Source organism: Rhinichthys klamathensis, unplaced genomic scaffold (assembly GCF_029890125.1).
Source record: "Rhinichthys klamathensis goyatoka isolate OS25496 unplaced genomic scaffold, OSU_Roscu_1.1 h1tg000068l_1, whole genome shotgun sequence".
NCBI lineage: Eukaryota > Metazoa > Chordata > Actinopteri > Cypriniformes > Leuciscidae > Rhinichthys > Rhinichthys klamathensis.
In genome coordinates, this window is record NW_026606611.1 from 1,437,958 (window position 1) to 1,462,354 (window position 24,397).

The following is a 24,397-nucleotide window of genomic DNA, read 5'->3' on the forward strand; positions in this document are numbered from 1 at the left end:
AACAAGAAAAAATGTAGGGCGGGTCTTGATTTTGTCCATAAAGTCTTAATTGGACGGTTGTGGTTGCTATTGGTTGATCTCATGTGAGTGACAGGTTGTCCCGCCCTCACGCCAGTAAACGCGTCATCAGAGAAGAGAAGAGATGTCATTGCAAGAGGGAGGGGAAGATATCTTGCTTAAAGATTATGATGGCACATGAAAAAATAATAATAATAAGTTGATCCTGAGCAGGAATCCAGAGCACTTCTCAGATGTCTTCAGAAAAAGTTTGGTTTCCGCAAGTTCAAACTTGGGGCATTCACCATTTGCAAGAAGTTTGTGTGCAGTTACTTCTCATCCTTATCATTTTGAAATCTAAGTGAAATATTATTTTAAAATGTCTATTTACTGTGTAGGCTACACCTCACATTTATAAGAAAAAACGGACTAACCTACTGGGCTCCTAAAAAAAAAAAAAATCAGTTTTCAGATTTTGATTTTGTTTCCTATGTGCTAATTCTCTTTGTTCTCATAAGTTTACGGCTCACAGACTTGGAAACTAACCAGGCTTCATGAGGTTACGGCTTCCTGGTTTTTCAGTCACCCAACACTCTTTGGCTTCCATTAAACATATTACCTTACACTGATGTGTGTGTGAGTTTGTTTAACTGGAGGAGGAAATGACTGGCTGAAAAATGTCAGCACAAGAAAGCCCTGATTTCTTAGAGTCTGTCTGTTAAACCCTTGTTATCAGATTCAGGAAGCCTTATTGGCATGAAAATAGTTGATCATTGCCAAATAATTAATATACACTGTCAATGTGTCATTTAGCAGGGCCTCACATGTTTGAGATTTTGGGGATTTGATTTCTGTTTGGGTGAATGTCTCAAATACAGTCAAGCTGTGAGGGCGGGGGTCGGGGCGATATATAGTTTATATACCATATAAATAGTAATTTAAAGAATTTAAGCCTATTTAAGGGACCTATTTGAAAGTTTTTTACATTTAAGAGCTCTCACATTTTTCCAGACTTACAAAAAAATCTAAAACAAAAGTAAAATATCTTGTATTATGGTATTAACAATTTGTAGGGAAAATTTGCTTAAATGTTGTGAAAATATGTCACCAAGAAAAAAAATCTAGTTTTCATGATGGTAAATAGTTTTCTTATTTGATTTTTTACTTTTTTTGTGTGATATGTAACATGGACATGTTTTTGTGAGTTTTCATTTTTGTTATAATTTTTTATTTATATATAAAACAAGATATGATTGGTCTTAAATACCAGTAATAACTTCCTATACCTTTAGGGTCGTATATGGTATCTAGGGCCCCGGTGCAGGTTGTTGCTGTGTGGGGTCGGTTGAAATTGCGGGGCCCCTAGAATCGCCACCACCTTTCACCCCGGTAGCGACGGCCCTGCTTTTACTGGAACAAAGGGAAAGTGTTATGGAGTAAGCAGGCAGGTTTAAAATCCTCCCGTAGGTTAGCAACATACTCAGTCTTCATTCTAAAGCATTAAATTACACATCACCTGTGGCTATTATGAAACAGGAGAATCAAATAGCACACCAGAGACATGTTTACATGTCTGAGCCTGGGTAAAACAGAAGAAAGCCATCAAACTGATATCCCTACCTCTTCTAGCTGTGATAGATATCATGTGGTAGTAAAATAAGGTGATTCTCTCCAGTCTAGATGCTATAATTGCTTTGAAAAGTTTGTCAGGATGTCTGGATTTTTCCCCAGTAATTTGTTGCAATAGAATAGTTTGTGATGGGATGTAATCTCCGTTGAACAATGCTGATGTAATAATCACTGATCTATATCCTAAATGAAAATGACTCTAGATCAGCTGTAATACAAAAACGTTTAAAAAGTGCTCTAGGCCAGGGAAGTGAAAGTTGAAAGTGTTTCAGTTTATGTATGAATTCCATCAATGTTTCTAATATTCTGTAGGTCAAAGTGTTGCTAAGCCAAGGAGTCACTGTACAGTATGACATGCAGTTGCAACCAGACAGTTGACGGCACTTCCATCAAGTCAACGGCTACCGTCAACTGTTTCATTACCAACATTCTTTAAAATATCTTCTTTTGTGTTCGACAGAAGAAAGAAACTCATTCAGGTTTGGATAAACATGAGGGTGTCTTTTCTGACAACATTTTCATTTTTGGGTGAGCTGTCCTTTTACATTTATTAAATCTTATTTTGTGTTTATTAAACTAAAGAAAGTCACGTAGAAAGTTTAACCGGGATTGGAACGATATGAGGGTGAGTAACTGGGAGAATAGTGATGTTTGCCTGGCATTAGGAGTGATTGCGCCTGCAGTAGCTCTCCTCCGCCGATAGAGGGCGTCACTATCTGAGCTGCGGGAGCTTCAAGGTAATAACCTGCTTTACACACCGTAAACCACACAGGCATCGTCACGCACCGGCCTGCAGGGATCAACCGCATCTCGACGAGGGGAAAAAGATCACGAGTATTATCATTTTTGCTTTGGCGCAAATCCATTTTTCACCCATGGACGTTAAAATAATGTTTTTATGCATCCCGCATCCCTGCTGGAAGAGGATGTCATTATTTTCACGCCGATGTCTCTGATCAAGGTGAGGAATGGATAATATGCGGCGATTTCAGCGGAGAATAACATGATCACCTGCGCATTTTACCCTTAAAATGACATCCCGCATCCACCCAGGCCTTTGTTTGGAATAATAATGGTCTTATCCTTTAAATATCACCACAATGTTCTTTTATTACAGCAATTGCATCACCTTATACAGGCAGGTCAAATGAACTAACGCGCAAACGCGCTCTTTGTCTGGTTGCGGGCGCGCGCTCAATCAGTCAATCAATCCGTCAATCAATCAATCGCCTTATTTGCGCTTCCACGCGCGTGGAATGAGTCGAGTCTAACGAAGCATCTTCGAGAGGATCAATGGAGCCTTTCCTGCAGATCGCGCCGCACTCGCTGGCCATCGTGCTGTCGCGCGTCGTGGCGGAGGACGCGCCCGGGGTGACGGAGAGCGAGGAGCCTCCGCACCATCACACCGGCTACGAGATATTCGCCGACTTCAAATCACTGAACATGAAATATTTCTGGAATAAGATGGTGGCCGATGCCATAGCCGAGACCTTTTTCCTGGGCTGGATAGATGAGCATGTTTTACTGATCCAGGGCAAGGAGGATCACCTGGAGGTGTTGAGGGAGGCTTGGATGAGGAGGTCCCTCAAACCACCGCAGGGCTTCGACATCAAATACCTCGGTAAGAATGATCTATGGTGCTTATGATTATACAACGCTAAAGACTAAAGTCTTTCTCCTGGAGATTCTCATTTAATAAAGTACCATGGTATTACCATGCGTTTGTACATGGTACCAATCATTGCCATTGGTTGTTGTGGACATGTTCTATAATAATGTCATGGCATTGTTTTGCACTGTCATATCATGATTATCATTCAGTACCATGGTATATCAAAGTATCTTTGAATTAGTATCATGTTGTGCTGTTAGGATATTTTTTTGACATGCACCATGATAGTGTCATTGTTTTTGGATGTGTGCTGGTAATTTTACGGTGTTCTTTGAAGTACATTGTAGCACAATGTAAATACCATGGTATGTGAAAATGGCAGTTATTCAATATTATAGCAAATGTCAGAGTACCTTGGAATTATATGTAGCCTACTTTTGGACATGTACCATTGTAGTGCTATTGTATTGAAAATGGAAATTTTCATAGTATTCGTTGCTGAACCTTGGAACACCATGTAAATACCATGATATATTAATAATTTAAAAGTAAATATTCTACGTTGAAAGTTGTATTTATAGCTGAGATCTAAACTTTTCAAAGTAGATCTCCAGGAATATGATTGACCACCTCTGAAACTTACATTTTTAATGCTAATGATGATACTGTCCTAAATTAGTGTCCCCCATTGTGTTTATTTATTTACAGTATTTAATTTTCCTAGAAAACATGATTTGCTTGTTCTGTGATGTGCACTTTACAAATCAATATTTTGAAGTGATTTTTGGCTGTGTCCGAAACCAAATGCTGCTGCTTTTTTATTCAGTCAGTCAATAACCTAATGTTTTTGTAGGAAAGTTTTCTTCTTTTAGAATGGTTTACAAGGCCATAATATCCAGTCTAATGATCTAAAATGTAGAAGTCTTCTTAGTAGACAGGGTGTTACGAAAATATTCGGATGTGAATTGATGCCTTCCTGCCTTTGAATACTCCTTGCAAATGCAATGTTTTTCAAGTTTCAGACACTGCCATTGTCTTCAGCAGTGAGATATTGAGGAATTGGATCACCTGTAACCTGAAACCTTCTTGTGATCTTTAAGGCAGAGGATGCATGTCATGTTTGTTCTCCTCTTAAAGGAACAGGCCTTCCCATCAGCATCAGGGTGGTGCTATTGCATTCTGTGAGAATTATAGTCATAAGGGATTGTTCACCCAATAATTAAAGTTCTGTCATTTATTACTCACCCTCATGTCAAACATGTAAGACGTTCGTTCATCTTCGGAACACAAATGAAGATCTTTTTGATGAAATCTGAGAGCTTTCTGTCCCTCCATTGACCGCTACACAACTGACACTTTGACACTTCAAAGAGTTCATAAAGAGATTGTAAAAGTAATCCATATGAATTGAGCGGTTGAGTCCAAATTTTCTAAAGAGACTCAATCGCTTTATTTGATGAACGGATTTAATTTAGGCTTTTATAGACCTTATGTAGCCACGCCCCTTTTCCGCGCTGAGCTCATTGTCTTTTGACTTCCGGTCTGTATTTTCACAGCGATCTTGCGTAGTTATGAATGAACGGCTCGTTAAAAAAATTCCCAAGGTCCATTTGTTAAGACATATGCTTTACAATGTTTATCATAAACATTACAATGCTCATGATAACTTTCATTAACTCTACAATAAGTAAATCAACTTCACCAGCTAATTACTCCTGGACAGCGATGCCATAGAAATATACAGAGCGACCGCAAAAACGAAAGTTCAAAGACAATATTCTAAAGATGGCGGCGCCCTCGTTTCTCTGGTGCATAAGGTCTATTCACATTTAAACATTGATCAGCGAACATAAAAGCTCAACCGAACCTACTTGACGCACAAGAATGATCCTCATTGGTTCTTGCTGAAGCTCAAACGTGCTGCGTAACACGAGAATGAACCTCATTGGTTCTTGCAGAAGCTCAAACGTGCTGCGTAACACGAGAATTAACCTCATTGGTTCTTGCTGAAGCTCAAACGTGCTGCGTAACATGAGAATGAACCTCATTGGTTCTTGCAGAAGCTCAAACGTGCTGCGTAACATGAGAATGATCCTCATTGGTTTTTGCTGAAGCTCAAACGTGCTGCGTAACACGAGAATGAACCTCATTGGTTCTTGCAGAAGCTCAAACGTGCTGCGTAACATGAGAATGAACCTCATTGGTTCTTGCAGAAGCTCAAACGTGCTGCGTAACACGAGAATGAACCTCATTGGTTCTTGCTGAAGCTCAAACGTGCTGCGTAACATGAGAATGAACCTCATTGGTTCTTGCAGAAGCTCAAACGTGCTGCGTAACACGAGAATGAACCTCATTGGTTCTTGCTGAAGCTCAAACGTGCTGCGTAACACGAGAATGAACCTCATTGGTTCTTGCTGAAGCTCAAACGTGCTGCGTAACATGAGAATGAACCTCATTGGTTCCCCTGGAAGCTCAAACGTGCTGCGTAACATGAGAATGAACCTCATTGGTTCTTGCAGAAGCTCAAATGTGCTGCGTAACACGAGAATGAACCTCATTGGGTCCCCTGGAAGCTCAAACGTGCTGCGTAACATGAGAATGAACCTCATTGGTTCTTGCTGAAGCTGAAACGTGCTGCGTAACACGAGAATGAACCTCATTGGTTCTTGCAGAAGCTCAAACGTGCTGCGTAACATGAGAATGAACCTCATTGGTTCTTGCTGAAGCTGAAACGTGCTGCGTAACACGAGAATGAACCTCATTGGTTCCCCTGGAAGCTCAAACGTGCTGCGTAACACGAGAATGAACCTCATTGGTTCCCCTGGAAGCTCAAACGTGCTGCGTAACACGAGAATGAACCTCATTGGTTCCCCTGGAAGCTCAAACGTGCTGCGTAACACGAGAATGAACCTCATTGGTTCCCCTGGAAGCTCAAACGTGATGCGTAACACGAGAATGAACCTCATTGGTTCTTGCAGAAGCTCAAACGTGCTGCGTAACATGAGAATGAACCTCATTGGTTCTTGCTGAAGCTCAAACGTGCTGCGTAACATGAGAATGAACCTCATTGGTTCTTGCAGAAGCTCAAACGTGCTGCGTAACACGAGAATGAACCTCATTGGTTCTTGCAGAAGCTCAAACGTGCTGCGTAACACGAGAATGAACCTCATTGGTTCTTGCAGAAGCTGAAACGTGCTGCGTAACATGAGAATGAACCTCATTGGTTCTTGCTGAAGCTCAAACGTGCTGCGTAACATGAGAATGAACCTCATTGGTTCTTGCTGAAGCTCAAACGTGCTGCGTAACATGAGAATGAACCTCATTGGTTCCCCTGGAAGCTCAAACGTGCTGCGTAACATGAGAATGAACCTCATTGGTTCTTGCTGAAGCTGAAACGTGCTGCGTAACACGAGAATGAACCTCATTGGTTCTTGCTGAAGCTCAAACGTGCTGCGTAACACGAGAATGAACCTCATTGGTTCTTGCAGAAGCTCAAACGTGCTGCGTAACACGAGAATGAACCTCATTGGTTCTTGCTGAAGCTCAAACGTGCTGCGTAACACGAGAATGAACCTCATTGGTTCTTGCAGAAGCTCAAACGTGCTGCGTAACACGAGAATGAACCTCATTGGTTCTTGCTGAAGCTCAAACGTGCTGCGTAACACGAGAATTAACCTCATTGGTTCTTGCTGAAGCTCAAACGTGCTGCGTAACATGAGAATGAACCTCATTGGTTCCCCTGGAAGCTCAAACGTGCTGCGTAACATGAGAATGAACCTCATTGGTTCTTGCAGAAGCTCAAACGTGCTGCGTAACATGAGAATGAACCTCATTGGTTCTTGCTGAAGCTCAAACGTGCTGCGTAACACGAGAATGAACCTCATTGGTTCCCCTGGAAGCTCAAACGTGCTGCGTAACATGAGAATGAACCTCATTGGTTCTTGCTGAAGCTGAAACGTGCTGCGTAACACGAGAATGAACCTCATTGGTTCTTGCTGAAGCTCAAACGTGCTGCGTAACACGAGAATGAACCTCATTGGTTCTTGCAGAAGCTCAAACGTGCTGCGTAACACGAGAATGAACCTCATTGGTTCTTGCTGAAGCTCAAACGTGCTGCGTAACACGAGAATGAACCTCATTGGTTCTTGCAGAAGCTCAAACGTGCTGCGTAACATGAGAATGAACCTCATTGGTTCTTGCAGAAGCTCAAACGTGCTGCGTAACATGAGAATGAACCTCATTGGTTCTTGCTGAAGCTCAAACGTGCTGCGTAACATGAGAATGAACCTCATTGGTTCTTGCAGAAGCCCAAACGTGCTGCGTAACATGAGAATGAACCTCATTGGTTCTTGCAGAAGCTCAAACGTGCTGCGTGAAGCCTTGTTTATACTCGACGCGTCCGCAAGAGCGCGAGGGTGCGCGTGGCAAAAATGATGTCATTGCGGTGTGGGCGGTCGTGCGCGTTGGGTGCGCAAGACCCCATTTCGCCTGGCGGTGTGCACGGCACTTTTTGTAACATCGCGCGCGGCGCCGCATCCGAAGATGAACGACTTCGAGCCGAACTGGTACGTCTATACCAGCATGTTTATGATCCTTCTATACACAGAGACATTTGCATTGATGGGCGACCATAAAAGTCTCTCATTTTGTGAATAGGAATGCATTTGCACCCAGTTTGCACTTGTCTAAAGTAACTGCTTACATTTACAAAATAAGCCTACAATAGCAGAATTAAGCCCTGCTGATGAAATCAAGGTTTAAACACTCTTCAATAAGGCTTCACTTGTTTAGTTTACATGCAGTGAAAGTACAATAAACCTACTGCATTTATTACTCTTTTTATATGAATCAGCATCAGCAATTAATAAACTACTAATAAACGGCAAACTACTTCTTCACTGCTGATTCCTGGTGGTTTAGAAGAGAATTACTCCGAGTCGCCCCCTGTCGTTTCACAGAATAGCACAACGGCGAGCGCGTCAAGTATAAATGCCTCATCCGTATGGCAAGCCGTTTTAACTTTTATTCATTTCCAGGATATGAATACTTGATATCAACAATTACATTTTTGATATCAACAATTACATTTTTGATATCAACAATTACATTTTTGATATCAACAATTACATTTTTGATATCAACAATTACATTTTTGATATCAACAATTACATTTTTGATATCAACAATTACATTTTTGATATCAACAATTACATTTTTGATATCAACAATTACATTTTTGATATCAACAATTACATTTTTGATATCAACAATTACATTTTTGATATCAACAATTACATTTTTGATATCAACAATTACATTTTTGATATCAACAATTACATTTTTGATATCAACAATTACATTTTTGATATCAACAATTACATTTTTGATATCAACAATTACATTTTTGATATCAACAATTACATTTTTGATATCAACAATTGTATTTTCACTAGTGAAATGTCACCATAGACTGCCATTCAAAATCAATTGTTGATATCAAGAATTGATTTCTTACTAGTAGAAATATAATTTTTGATATCAATAATTACATTGTTACTAGTAAAAATGCGAATTCCTGATATCAATAATTAAATTATCACTAGTCTAAATGTCTATTCTTGATATCAACAACTGAATTGCTACTAGTAAAAATTTCATTTTTGATATCTGAAAATGTATTTCTGATATCAATATTATTTCAGATATCTAAAATGGCTTTCTTACTAGTAACAATCACATTCATGATATCAGAAATTAACATTGTCACTAGTAAAAAATTGAATTATTGATATCAAAAATGAACATTGTTACTAGTAGCAATTCAATTGTTGATATCAAGAATAGACATTTCAACTAGTGACAATTTAATTCTTGATATCAAAAATAAAGGTTTTTACTAGTAAGAATTGTATTTCTGATATGTGAAATTGGAATTTCAACTAGTAAGAAATCAATTCTTGATATCAAGAATTGATTTTGAATGGCAGCCTATGGTGACATTTCACTAGTGAAAATACAATTACAGATATCAAGAATTATAGTTTTTACTAGTTGCAATTCAGTTGTTGATATCAAGAATTATCATTTTAACTAGTGAAAATGTAAATGTTGATGTCAAGAATTAGCATTGTTACTAGTGAAAATGTAATTCCTGATATCAAAAATTATAATTTTAACTAGTGAAAATTGAATTGTTGATATCAAGTATTCATATCCTGGAAATGAATAAAAGTTAAAACGGCTTGCCATACATCCGTTTGGAGAGGTGTGCGTGCAATCAGCGGTTCACTCGCGCTCGTGCGGACGCGTCGAGTAAGGCTTAACACGAGAATAAACCTCATTGGTTCTCGCACGTCAAGCGAACATGCTAGAGCTTCCGTTTACCACAACTGATGTGTGTGTTGATGAATGTTTATGTGAATAAAAGCCTAAATTCAATCTGTTCATCATATAAAGCAATCGTGTCTCTTCAGAAAATAATATAGATTAGTTTTACGATCTCTTTATGAATTTTTTGAAGCATCAAAGTGGTAGTTGCGTAGCGGTCAATGGAGGTACAGAAAGCTCTCAGATTTCATCAAAAAGATTATTTGTGTTCCGAAGATGAACATAGGTCATACGGGTTCCATATGGGTTTGGAACGACATGAAGGTGAGTAATGGGGGGAAATATCCCTTTAAGAATTATTTTAGTAAAGGTTTTGTTAGTCTCTTGAATATATTCTGAGTTTTGAAGTTGTGTATGAAGCTAAGACTCACATCCTCATTGAGACCCCTGACGTTCGGCTCCATTATTCAGACTAATTAGTGCAGAAAACTGCTGTCCAATATTCAGCCCTATGGACACACATTGAGGAGCAGCACTCTTTATCTGTAGCCATTACTGCTACTGCAGCTCCGAGATTATGGGACAGGTCTGTGTAATGTGAGTGTTCTTAGCGGAGTGTAGGATAGAGGAAGAAGCCTTGGACCTTGACATATAGCAGGTTTTTGAGAACTGTTGCTGTAGGCATCAGGGTTTTCTTTCTTCTCTCCAACTCTACTCTCTTTCTATCCCTCATCTCCCGCCCCTATTTTTGCAGGAGAAAGAGCTATGCTGTATCCGTCTCTTTGTGTTTGACATGTCTTGCGGAACAGCTGAGTTGTAGAGGAAAAACCCTCTATTGACGGAGAGAGACATTCTTTGCATGTCTACTTTACACATCTAGTTCGTTTTGATATTACATTAAAGTGTTTAAGACAAGAAAAAGAGTTCAGAAAGTGATCGGTAATGTTTTCAATGGCGTGTGAAAATTCTGATCATCCAAGAAAAGATAAACGGCATAAAAGTGTTTAAAGTGCCCCTTTTATGCTTTTTCAAACCTTTCATGCCTTGCATTGTGTAATATAGCTGCTTGTGAATGTAAAATGTCTACAAAGTTTTAAAGATCCAAGTCACCTTTATTTATATAGCGCTTTTTTACAATACAGATTGTTTCAAAGCAGATTTACAATGATAACAGGAAAATAACGCAACAAAGTTTGTTTCGGCTGTACAGCAGATCTAGAAGAAAATAATGTCATAATCCAGCTTAAAGGGATAGTTCACTTTGAAATAAATTTTTGGTATGTTTTAGCTTACCTCAAGGGCATCCAAGATGTAGGTGTTTGTTTCCGCAGAAGTTTAAATTTTGATATTTTTAGGTCAAACCGTTCTTGTCTGTCAGTCATATAATGCAGGTCTATGGTCACCACCTCAAAGAGCATGCACAGAGAAGTCCAAATTAAACATGATTTAATGACTCGTAAATGTAAGTACTCATTGATGGCCTAACACACGAAACGAGCGGTTTGTGTGAGAAAACGAACAGTATTTATATCGTTTTCACCTCTTGTAACCACAGCCACGTCCAAGTGATCTGATGGCGCGGGCGCTTCGGTCTGTGCGTTACAAGAGGTAAAAACGATGCTCTTTGAGGAAGTGACCATAGACCTGCATTATATGACTGACAGACAAGAACGGTTTGACCTAAAAATATTAAAATTGAAACTACTGCGGAAACAAAGACATGTACATCTTGGGTGCCCTTGAGGTAAGCTAAAACATATAAAAAAATTATTTCAAAGTGAACTATCCCTTTAAGTAAGTTCAGTGATGGTTCATTTCTGTTGTAAAAAAGTTATTAATTTAGATCATTTATCTATACAGCTGCTCTGGAGAAAATGGTGATGTCATCGTCCAGCTCAGTTCAGTTCTATATAATGGTGTCAATACAGGCAGATTAATAATATTGTTGAATATTAAGTGTCCCCAACTAAGCAAGCCAAAAACCAAAGGCAACAGTGGCAAGGAACCAATCACGCCGGTATGGAGACGGGGTTGTTGAGGATCAGTGCCATTGGCTGTCTTGTCGATGAGGCCTTCACAGGGGAGAGTCTAGTTGACACAATCTCTGCTGACACTCCAGGGATGCCTTGTGGGCGTGTCTAGGCGCAGGTCCTCCATCTGAACTGGATACGGGATACGGCCTGGATCTGGCTGACTACATCATGCGTTGTGGTCGCATCTAGGCGCAGGTCCACCATCTGATCTGGATCCGGCCCGGATCCGGCTGACTAGAGTAAACCTCAGGATAAACAGAGAGCCTAATATTAGCGTAGATGCCATTCTTCTTATGATGTAACGAGTACATGCGTGTTATAGAAGGTGTCCCCGGTTGCGGCTGACCTAGTTTATGCAGCCTAACAATCATTTAACTGATTTGAATAATTGAAATTGATAGCGTTCTAAGTGTATTCCAGGTTAAAGAGATGTGTTTTTAGTCTAGATTTAAACTGACAGAGTGTGTTTGCTTCTCGAACAATGCTAGGGAGACTATTCCAAAGTTTAGGTACTAAATAGGAAAAGGATCTACCGCCGTCAGTTGATTTAGATATTCTAGGAATTATCAACTGGCCAGAAATTTGAGATCGCAATAGACGTGAAGGACTATAATGCGTTAAGAGCTCACTCAAGTAGGCTACTGGGGAGCTAAACCATTAAGTGCTTTGTAAGGAATCAGCAAGATTTTAAAATGTATATGATGTTTCACAGGGAGCCAATGCAGTGTTGACAGAACTGGTCAGCGATTGGAAGCAGGCGTCTATCAGCGGATCCCTAATATATCCACTGATAGACTGATCCGCTGATAAGACACCTGCTTTCAAACGCTCCCATGTGTATCTGCGTAAGCTCTTTTAGTGAAGAATTTTTTTTGAAGCATTGATCATTGTAGCCAATCACAGACATATATATATATATATATATATGTATATATGTGTGTGTGTGTTGAGCGCGTGAACACAATGACCAATCAGAGGTGTTTAAGAATCCGTTCAGCAGTGCTCAAACCGGTGACAGAGAAGGCTACTATACATGTGGACCATGTTTGTTAACTGATGATCCAACTCACCACAGTTGTTTGGACTGGTGAAAGGCGCGAGCGAGCGTGTAGAGAAAAAAACGGTAAGCACTGATAGCGGGTTAAAGGCAGGGTAGGCAGGTTTTTTCTAAAACACTTTTTCCCAAATTTAAACTGTCTTTATATACCAATACATATTTAAAATGTAAGTACTCTGAAAAGGAGAGTATAAAAATCGAGTGTCTGTAGTCCTCTCAGGGCTGCAATAAACACAGCTACTCTTTCCATTCGGAACGAATGAAATGATTGGCTGGGCGACTGTCACTCTCCCTCGCTACCATGGTTACCACCCCTGCTGCTACAGGAGCTGCCCACATGCGCGCACTCGGTTGACTCGCTCATTTCGGAAGAGGAGAGGCTCTCATCGTGGAAGCTCTTACATGCAAAACTCCGTATACGTTATGAAACTTACACGAAATTCACCTTCATCACAGTGTAACTGATGGTAACGGGAAAACGTGTATCAATGCAACCTGTTTTTAGCTTTGCCTTATGTTACTAGCTCGTTACCGAATCAAACTCAATATATTTTAAACTTTACCAGTATCAATATGCTAGCTTGATAGTGAGTACTAACAGCCATGTTAGTTGTTTATATTCATAATGATAAAGTTAGGTATTTTCTTACATGTGATTCTGACATGATGTCACTACATGCACTGCGCTCCTCTCCGCTCTGCGCTGGTAAACGCGTCCTCCAGTTCCTTGAGTTTGATTCGGTAACGAGCGAGTCAACCGAGTGCGCACATGTGGGCAGCTCCTGTAGCAGCAGGGGTGGTAACCATGGTAGCGAGGGAGAGTGACAGTCGCCCAGCCAATCATTTCATTCGTTCCGAATGGAAAGAGTAGCTGTGTTTATTGCAGCCCTGAGAGGAGTACAGACACTCGATTTTTATACTCTCCTTTTCAGAGTACTTACATTTGAAATATGTATTGGTAATATAAAGACCGTTTAAACAAATTTGGGAAAAAGTGTTTTAGAAAAAACCTGCCTACCCTGCATTTAACAGGCTAGCGAAATGCTAGCTCGTTGTGCTAGCAATGTCAGATCTATGTGACAGACGATATTAGATAATGTGATTAATTTATTGAGCAATATAAACGGCAGGGAAGATAGAAAACAGTTTAAAATAAAAGCTGTAGCCTACAGAGCTACAAACGCTCCTCTCTGTCTTTGTGCGAGCCTCAGGTGTGTGCGACTGTGCGCACAGATAACAGTGCTTTATACATTTTACAGTTCGCACTCATCTTTTAATGTTGCAAATGCGAGTGAAATGGTTGCACTGCCACTGTTGAGCGAAAATCAGACCGAATTTTTAAGCACTGTTGTGTAGCCTACTTTGAAATGTGTTTTAAAATTTTAACCATTCGAATAAGGTGTCTAGAATTATTCACAAAGCATATACCTATAATAATTTTGAATCCTTTTTATTAATCATTTAAAGGCTGAAATGTGAGGTTTATGATTTAAAAAACATGTTATTTGAACATTTAGTACATAAGTCACCCAACCAACAATTTTTGTTCATTTAAAATCTGGGCGTCTTTAATGTTATTTTATTGAAAAGAAAAAGTGCATAGTGCTGCCATTTTTATTTGTTGCTTGTCAGTTTTCAATCTAAAACTTCATTCATACAACTTGGAGAAATGATTTCAGTGTGTGTACTACTATCAGTACTTTTTGAACATTTTCAGCAAATTTAACAATACCATGATTATTCTGGTCACTAATAATCATGATATATATTTTTATTATTATATGGTTTCATCTTTAACAACTCAGAACACTTTAGAAAAAACATCTGTTCCTTTGTTTGCACTAAACCTTGAGCCTGAAGTGTTAAACGGGTGACTGTTGGCTTTCTTTGTATTGTCTCAAACTGAAAGCCAGTGTTAGCAGATGTGATATCATAAGCTCAGATAATATTAGGGTGTGCAGTACAGTTATGCAGATTATGCACTTTTTAAAATGGTAACTTTTAAATTACAATCTTACTTTTTGGCAAATTGTACTGTGACTCAGGCAAGCATGTCTTAACAACATTACACACTGTGTGTTTGTGTGTGTGTGTAAGATTGAGACATTTCTGATTTGCCCGTGGCTGAATGAGGGTTGTGTGGTCTCACCTGTGTGCATTGTTTCCAGTCAGCTCTGTGTGTGTGTGTGTGTGTGTGTGTGTGTGTGTGTGTGTGTGTGTGTGTGTGTGTGTGTCTGTACAGGTTGAATCCGGGGAGGGGAGAGAAGGCCATGCCCTCAACTGACTATCCTGCTCGTAAATCTAACCCTGGTTTGAGATTTTCCTGTGCAATGATCCAAGACCTTTTTATTGCACTGCAATCCTGAGCTCAGTAATTATAAGAGAAACTAGAAACCATACTCGGAACAGTATAAGAGCAGCACTAAACTCACTTTTAGGCGGTGATGCATGCTATGCATTGCTTTTAACTCACGACCCTGCACTTTTAGAGCAAATTTGGTTTCCTTTCTCAGCCTATATGTTTCAAAGTATAATTAGCTTCTTTTTTTTTCACCATGCACGCATGCAAACACATGATCTAGCATTTCTGTAAATTAAAAAAATAATTTTAGACATTAGTTTTACCATTGCATTTTCCATATTGATGCTGCATGTGAGCAAAGCAATAAGATGATTGTTTATAAAGCATGTAGAAGGATATTATAACGTAAGCCGTCTGCTGTCAAAGAGTTTAAGCCAATCACAGGGTAATGAAGGAGCTGATGCATTTACCTCATGCGTTTAGTTGCATGATATCTTTTTTTTTATTTTTTATTCTAGTTTTGTATAACATAAGACTTTTGACCAAGAAGTCACGAGAAACAAACATAACTTTTGACTAATAGTGTATAAATAAAGCTTTTTAAATATAAATGCTGTGGAAATGTCACACACTAAAATAGGCTTTATTATCTTGAAACAGAATCCAGTTTCTTTAGATTTTTGGGGTGAAATATGACCCAGACATGTTTTTGAGAGGTTCTGTGAGAGATTCACCCCTTAGGCTCAGGGATTTTAGTATCAGTGAAGGTCCGCATTTGAGGAAAGTAGATTAAACTCATTTTCACGCTGCTCCATTCTGTTTGGCTCGTGTTGACATGGCAACTGCTGTTGATTGGCATCTTTTCAGATGTGGTTAGATGCGGGTTCCAGTAGCTTTACTGGTATGACATCTAGTTGGTGATTTATGGATGACTAACACCAGTCAGACAAATTCCAAAGTGCCTGGTTTGTCGGAGTCATACATTTATATATACAGTCAGACATTCGTGGAGAGGTGGATGTTGGTCAGATTGCTGAAAAAGATGGCATAATATTGAACCATAATGATATTTAATAAAAGGTTTTGACGGGCTTGATTTAGGTGAATTAGGAATTACAGTATTACTGTGGATTAGGCTGGTAATCCGTAACTGGACTAATACTAATGTGTGTGTATATATATGTATATGTATAATCGCTATATCTCAGCTTTAACTATCCATATAGGAGAATTGCATAACTGGACTTGCTAGAAGGCAGGGTTGATGGTGACTCAGTTTGATGTGACTCGTCACATGGACAAAAGGCCATCACAAAGCTGATAAATACCAGAGTGGTGTTGTGGTGTGTGTGGTAGTCCCAGCGGTGAGGTCATTCTCCTCTCATCCACTTAAGATGGATCAGAAGCAGGCTAGCCTAGCGAGCATTGAGGCGAGTTGTGCACGGCTCCCTCTGCTGGTGCAGTACTGATAAGATTCATCAAGTGCTTTGCACACTAATCTAAATCCGCCTGAATGTCGAACATCTTGTGATGTCACAAAGATATGTGAGCTAGTGCTTAATATGAAGTTTTCAGGTAATGTAATGCTAGTGAACGGTAAAGTCAGCAAAACGGTCTCAATCTTAATACTACTATTATTCCAAAGAAAAGTTAAATCGCCATTATTTAAGATAGTAATTTGATGCTAGTCAAAGTAGAACATAAAAAAATAAGGTTTCATGTTGACTTGCATTGGTGGCTCAGTCCTGTGTAGTACATATTCATGTCTCTATATACAGTATGTCTTAGAATTTTAAAAGTTTAAATTTTAAACTTACTTTTTTAAAAGATGTAAATCATATTGTTTTCTTTTGATTTATAACCGGTTGAATTAAATAATTCCTCTACTTTTGAGCAGATATTGCCCTTCAAAATGTAAACACACACACACTGGGACATAGTGTTAGTGCTGGGTTTGACATTTTATGGTTTTGGTTTTTCTCACTCATTCATTCCGTCCTGTTTAATAAAATTCCAGGAATCTGCATGATAATGTTTCAGGCTTTTAAATAATGAGTTCGGGCTGACCTCCTGATTTAATGTAAATATCATGAGCATATTTCTAGAAATACTTGCATAAATTGCAACACAAGGATATTAATCTTTTAAAAGTGTCAGAGTTCAGAGATGACCCTGCTATAGTGTAGTTGGTTGTGTGGTGTAGGCCTGCTTCTCTCCACTAGAGGGCAGAGTCAGATAGAGATTCATCATCTATGATAAGAACATCTCTGGTTGGACTAACAGGACTGCTGTTGCAAAGCTTGAATGAATGCTAAACTTGATTGTGCATAATGTTTAAAAGAAATACATATTTGGAGTATGATATTAATTGTACCATTTGAATGTCCAATTTACGTTGGGCGATTCAGTTTATACTTTTCACAGCTTAATCTCAACACCCTTACAAGAATAACACTATTATCAATAAGATTGAGCTTTTTTATACTGCTGTCACAGTGCTCTCATCCAGTCCTTTAAGAATCATGTCTTCATCCTGTTTTATACCTAAAGATAAATATTTTCTGAGATATTGCATTGGTATTACTATGGTATATATCATATTAAAGGGATATTTCACCCCAAAATTTTAATTTTTGTTAGTATAAAATGCCAAAAATGTGAGAACCATCTGCTAGTATTGTATCTTTGAAGTACTTTGGAATGAACATTTAAAGGAACAGTTTACCCAAATGAAAATAAAGTCATTTACTCACCCTCAAGTTGTTCCAAACCTGTATGAGTTTCTTTCTTCTGTTGAACGCAAAAGAAGATATTTAGAAGAACGTTGGTAACCAAAAAGTTGATGGACCCCATTGACTTTCATAGCAGGAAAGAAAAAATACAATGGAAGTCAATGGAGCCCATCAACAATTTGGTTATTGACAACATACAAAATCATCTTTTCTGTTCAGCAGAAGAAAGAAATTCGTACTGGTTTGGAGCAACTTGAGGGTGAGTAAATGATGACCTAATTTTAATCCCATTAATGTTCCTTCCAAAGTAGGCCTACTTCAAATATACTAGTAGTAGATGGTTGTCACATTTTTGGCGTTCTATACTCTCTCTTCTCAAACAAAACTGTTTGACCCTCTGTGAACCTTAATAATTGCTTTCCATATTCGTTGAGTCTGTCTCTCATTTGATTAATAGTATCTTATGGCTCCTTTTCAGCGTCGTGTCCTGTTTGTATTGCCACAGCATGAATCTTGCGCACATTTTAAAATCTTCCCGGTCTACTGACATTTATTACGACATCCGCTTCAAATATGACAACGCTCATGACAACTTCCGTTAAATCTACATTAAGTAAATCCAGCCAACTACTTTTCGACGATGCCATAGATATATACAGGGCTACCGCAAAAATGGAGGTTCAAAGACAAAATTGTAAATATTGCTTGTTTCTCTGGTGCATAAAGTCTACAGATAATCAATACCAGTCCAGCGTGACCTGGTTCCAGCAGACGTGAACGAGGAATCAGCTGTGCGATTGATTGTTGTCCTGTGACGTTAGACACTCAGTGCATTTGTATTGGATACCGTAGTTAGTTTGGTCTTTTGTAACTGATATTCCGGGAAAATATCTGGAGAACAAGCGCAGGCAGCATCATGTCAGAAAAATCTCACAAACACCAAGGAACAATATGTTTTGAATGAATTTGATTAGAAAATGGCATTTCATGAAGACCGTCTGACAAGCCTATTGATGATGCTTTTCATTTCACATCCTCTCCGGTGTGTTTTTAGTGTCTTTACAAACGCATGTAGTTCCACTTTTCATTAAAGAAAAGTTTAAAACAAATACCAACTTCAAACATGCAGGCATACAGGGAACATGATACTGTATTTATGAAGTCATTATGTGATGTCAGACCACGTTTAACATGCATTGTAAAGGACTAATGCATTCTTTTCACTTCATCTGCCTTGATGGATGTGTGACAGCGAAGCTCTGGTTTGGATTTATTCTGCTTTTCAACAGCACAACTGGATTCAAGTGAATGTATCTTCGATCAGCCCGTATTATATTTTCATTTGTGATTTCCATCTGTTTCAATATTCTTGCGATGCTTAATACTATATGCTCTAAAAAGCATTTGTGGGAAGCTTAAAATGTCTCTTACCAGAAAAGATTCATTGTGTAATCTCTTGAGTAAGCTCTCTTATTTGAAATGTTATAGAAAATAACCCAAAGTGACCCATTTGCAATTGTGGTATAGAAGGATCCTCTTTCTTGCCCACTTTTTCATGTCAGACGTGTTGTTGAAATTGTTTTCTGTGATATATGAGGTTACAACACAATGTATGTTTTTATTTTTGTTTACAATTTAAAATAATCAAGCAAAAATACAGTTGAACAGTAATGTTGTGAAATTTCTAATGCTGATTTAAGAAACATTTCGTTTTTATACATGTTGAAAACATTTTTGCAGGTTTTGTGGAAACTTTCATGTTTGGAAGTTCAAAAGAACAGCATTTATTTGATATAGAAATATTTTTGTAACATTAGAATTGTCAAAAAAATATACAAATATTATGATTCCTGCTGCTGCTTAGTTTTATTTCACCAGCAAAATCATTGCTAATATTTTATGAATGTTTTCTGTCGCCTAGTCCTTCAACACGCATGCCCTTCATTCAGCGTCGCTCCAATGGGGTTCCATTCAGTTCTTATGTCATCTGGAAGACATCCTGGGAGCTCTATGGAATCTGCGGAACAGGGAACACTGGCCAAAAGATTCCGGAACTCAAGCCCAGGTCTTCTCTCACAGAAGAAAAACAAAGCTTTAAATTCTTGGCTCAGATTTCTTTGTTTTCTTTTGCCTTGTGACCTGGAGTTCTGAATGGGCTGCTCCAGGCAGGCCAGATGACATTGACACATTTACACACTGGCTTTCACTCACTTGTGTCCTCACTACTCTGTCTCTTTCTTTAGAAGTTCAGGGTGGTCTCCAAATTTTGGGGGGTTAGATGATTTCTTGGCCAGAAAAGAGTCTCAGAAAAGTAGTTTGTGTTGTGAATGAGGTAGATTTTTATATTTTCTAAACAAAATGGAGAAGTCAGAAAAGTCAGTGTAGGTTAAGATGTTCTAGGTGGTTGTGAGGGTGTTGCTAAGGGCTTGCTTGCTTGTGTCTAGATATGGCTGTCATCTGCAAGGTGCTTTGAAATGGTACATTTGAAACGCTAACTTGTTTCTAGTCCATGTCTGGGCCATTCTGGATAAAGCAGTTAGCATTTTCACTGAAAATATCTACCATGCCATAAAATTCATAGACTAACATAATTCAGCCAGTTAGACTGAGCTTGAACGTTGTGCGTAGAGAACAAAATCATCGGGTTTTCATTATTCCAACACTTTTGTGCCGGGATAAAGAGCAGCCTGTCTTTTGATAATGATGATTATACAGTAATGACTATCACAACAATGACACAATCCGTAGCTGAGATTTGTACCCTCATTAAATAAAATGATGTATATGAAAAGCTTTTCAGCTTGTTGGAGCACACCCTAGTCACACACACCATTTGTGTGTGTGTGTGTGTGTGTGAGATGATTTGTTATTCTAGCTGATTAAAGCATTGATTACAGCTATTTTTAAATGTTCAGGTTGCCAGTTTGCTGCAGGGTGTTGGCAGATCAGTCTTTATCATCTCCTGGATAAGAAACAATACAATAAATGAGTAGCTCACTCAAAATAATGCCCATTTTGTCAGTTTTTACCTCGTCGTTCAAACCCTAAATTATTTCCTTTCTTCTGTGAAACCCAACAGAAGGCAGTATGCCAGCGCCACTCTTTGCTATAAAATAAGCATGGATGATCAAAAAGGCTAAAAAGCATTAAATAATAAAGTATCATAAAAGTAGCCCATGCAACTTGTGAGCCGTATTCCAGTTCTAATGTACCTATTTGATATTTTTGTGTTTGAAAATGTAGAAAGAGGTTTTTTTTTTGGATGCATTAAATTCATCAAAAGTGACCGTGGAGACATTTAAAATGTTAATTTTCAAATAAATGCTGTTCTTCAGCTGAGAACATGGGTCACATTTCACTTCAAATAATGTTTTTTTGTTTGGTTTCGATTTATTTAAAATATATAAATATTAAATTTATATTTCATATAATATATTATATATATATTTTATATATATATAATTTCTTATACACTCACCTAAAGGATTATTAGGAACACCTGTTCAATTTCTCATTAATGCAATTATCTAATCAACCAATCACATGGCAGTTGCTTCAATGCATTTAGGGGTGCGGTCCTGGTCAAGACAATCTCCTGAACTCCAAACTGAATGTCAGAATGGGAAAGAAAGGTGATTTAAGCAATTTTGAGCGTGGCATGGTTGTTGGTGCCAGACGGGCCGGTCTGAGTATTTCACAATCTGCTCAGTTACTGGGATTTTCACGCACAACCATTTCTAGGGTTTACAAAGAATGGTGTGAAAAGGGAAAAACATCCAGTATGCGGCAGTCCTGTGGGCGAAAATGCCTTGTTGATGCTAGAGGTCAGAGGAGAATGGGCCGACTGATTCAAGCTGATAGAAGAGCAACTTTGACTGAAATAACCACTCGTTACAACCGAGGTATGCAGCAAAGCATTTGTGAAGCCACAACACGCACAACCTTGAGGCGGATGGGCTACAACAGCAGAAGACCCCACCGGGTACCACTCATATCCACTACAAATAGGAAAAAGAGGCTACAATTTGCAAGAGCTCACCAAAATTGGACAGTTGAAGACTGGAAAAATGTTGCCTGGTCTGATGAGTCTCGATTTCTGTTGAGACATTCAGATGTTAGAGTCAGAATTTGGCGTAAACAGAATGAGGACATGGATCCATCATGCCATGTTACCACTGTGCAGGCTGGTGGTGGTGGTGTAATGGTGTGAGGGATGTTTTCTTGGCACACTTTAGGCCCCTTAGTGCCAATTGGGCATCGTTTAAATGCCACGGCCTACCTGAGCATTGTTTCTGACCATGTCCATCCCTTTATGGCCACCATGTACCCATCCTCTGATGGCTACTTCCAGCAGGATAATGCACCATGTCACAAAGCTCGAATCATTTCAAACTGGTTTCTTGAACATGACAATGAGTTCACTGTACTAAAATGGCCCCCACAGTCACCAGATCTCAACCCAATAGAGCATCTTTGGGATGTGGTGGAACGGGAGCTTCGTGCCCTGGATGTGCATCCCACAAATCTCCATCAACTGCAAGATCCTATCCTATCAATATGGGCCAACATTTCTAAAGAATGCTTTCAGCACCTTGTTGAATCAATGCCACGTAGAATTAAGGCAGTTCTGAAGGTGAAAGGGGGTCAAACACAGTATTAGTATGGTGTTCCTAATAATCCTTTAGGTGAGTGTATATACATTGTGTATACAACACACTATCTTTCAAAAGTTTGGGGTCAGTAAGATTTTTAATATTATTATTCAGCAAGTGTTCATTAAATTGTAAATCAAAAGTGAAAAAGACTACGCTTACAATACGATTATAATGGGATTTTGTCAATATCGCGATTTAAACTTTACTTCATGTAAACAAATACTTTGATCAAACTAATGCGATTAAGCTCATAACCATAATCGCTAAACTCTGTCAACACAACTCGCTGCACAGTCTCTGCTCCTTATCTTCATCTTGAGATGGTGTGAAGAACGTGCCGGCAGCGTAGGCATCCTCAGTTACAGCACCATTGTTACTGTATGTTCATCACAGCACTGAATAATATCCAATACGTCCATAAAAGTGTGTTTTGTATTTGACTTAAGTGAATTAAAACCGTGGCCATTGGCCAGTAATGCACCTATTGTATGCAAAAACATAATTTGTGCTATGCAGTGGGGTATGTGAGGAATGGTGGTAAAAATAACCACACTTCTTAGCGAATAATGGAAATAGCATGTAAACTGGAGCTAAGAGTTTTGCTTGTCATGTAAACATCTTACTGCAATTAAGTCCTTACTCTGATTATTGTAAAAAAAACACACAAAAAACCGCATTATTGGTTCACATGTAAACGTAGGGATTTATAATGTTACAAAAGATTTCTATTTCAAATAAATGCTGTTCTTTTGAAAAAAAAATTTTTTCTGGATTTTTCGACAAACTGAATCACAGTTTCCAACAAAATATGAAGCAGCACAACTGTTTTCAACATTAATAATAATAAATGTTTCTTAAGCAGCATATCAGCATATTAGAATGATTTCGGAAGTATCATGTGACACTGAAGACTGGAGGAATGATGCTGAAAATTCAACTTTGATCACAGGAATGAATTACATTTTTAAAAACACTAAATTAGTCATTTTAAATTGTAATACTGTTTCATGATATTACTGTTTTAGTGTATTTTTTGATTAAATAAATGCAGCCTTGGTCATCATAAGAGACAAACAAAATCTAACTGATACTGACCTAATCCAGTGACTTCTAAACTCTGCAGAATCTCTTTTTGTGTTTCTTTGGAGAAAGAAAATAATAAATGGTCAGATTGACACCAGGGTTAGTAAATGATGACAAAATGTTCATTTTTGGGTGAACTATTCCATTAATTCCTTAAATACTCTTGTCAAGTCTAACATATAATGAAGATATGTATGCCTCTGTTATTGCTTAGTGCATTTTAGGCGATATAAAACAATTTCTCACTTTTTAAGCGTTTGCACATGTCTAAGCTGTATTTTTATGAAACCGAGCTGTGTTGTTTTAAATCGGAGCCCAAAAAAAAGGCTTTATTTTCTTTCATTTCATTCTATTCTGCCATGATGGTGTGTTTCCAAACTACACACAGCTGAGCTGAAATTGCCCTCTTCCAGAATGTCTGCAGAGAGTTACAACAAAGCAGGGACTCTTAAATCAACCCTGGATGCGAGTCTGGCCCTGGACCTCAGGAATAAATTACTCCAAATATTATATTGCTCAAATCATGATGAAGTTTCCTCTCCGGGCTGCGGGCCAATGCCCATGTGCGGCACTGCTGTTGAATCCAAGCAGTGGAGATCACAACATCTCGATGACCATATCTCAGACGATCCTGAATCTCAATGAATGATTCAAGAGAAAGACAGGGCTCTTGTTTAAGAATTTTTTTTTTTTTTTTTTTGACACTGCTCAAATTGGCCTCGCCAAATGTATGGTGCACTCATTAAGACTTCTGCGATAAAACTTTCGGCACTGCGCTCATTGCTAAACCATGATTAGCCTTGGCGAGGATCGCTACGAGGCCCTCGGAGAGACACGGCGTATGTTAATGCCAGCCAAGTGCTTAACTTAACGCCACGGTGCCACGCTGAAGTTTTGGACCGAAGTGCTTTACAATCAGACCATGAAAGTAGTGCTCTGTACGTTTGAAGCCAGAATACATTGATTCTAC

The 24,397-nt window shown here is 38.7% G+C and overlaps 1 protein-coding gene and 1 long non-coding RNA gene across 2 annotated transcripts in view; one reads left to right on the top strand and one right to left on the bottom strand.

The window, feature by feature from the left end:
• LOC130084773 (uncharacterized) overlaps positions 1 to 24,397 on the bottom strand; it is a 143,165-nt gene that overhangs the window by 91,056 nt on the left and 27,712 nt on the right. The gene's annotated exons all lie outside the window — the stretch shown is intronic.
• Positions 2,367 to 24,397, top strand: part of stox2b (storkhead box 2b) — a 78,146-nt gene continuing 56,115 nt past the window's right edge. The window contains exon 1 of the mRNA XM_056250198.1: positions 2,367 to 3,247. Coding sequence (XP_056106173.1) covers positions 2,920 to 3,247 — 328 coding nt within the window. The 5' untranslated portion in view covers positions 2,367 to 2,919. The remainder of the gene's footprint in view (positions 3,248 to 24,397) is intronic.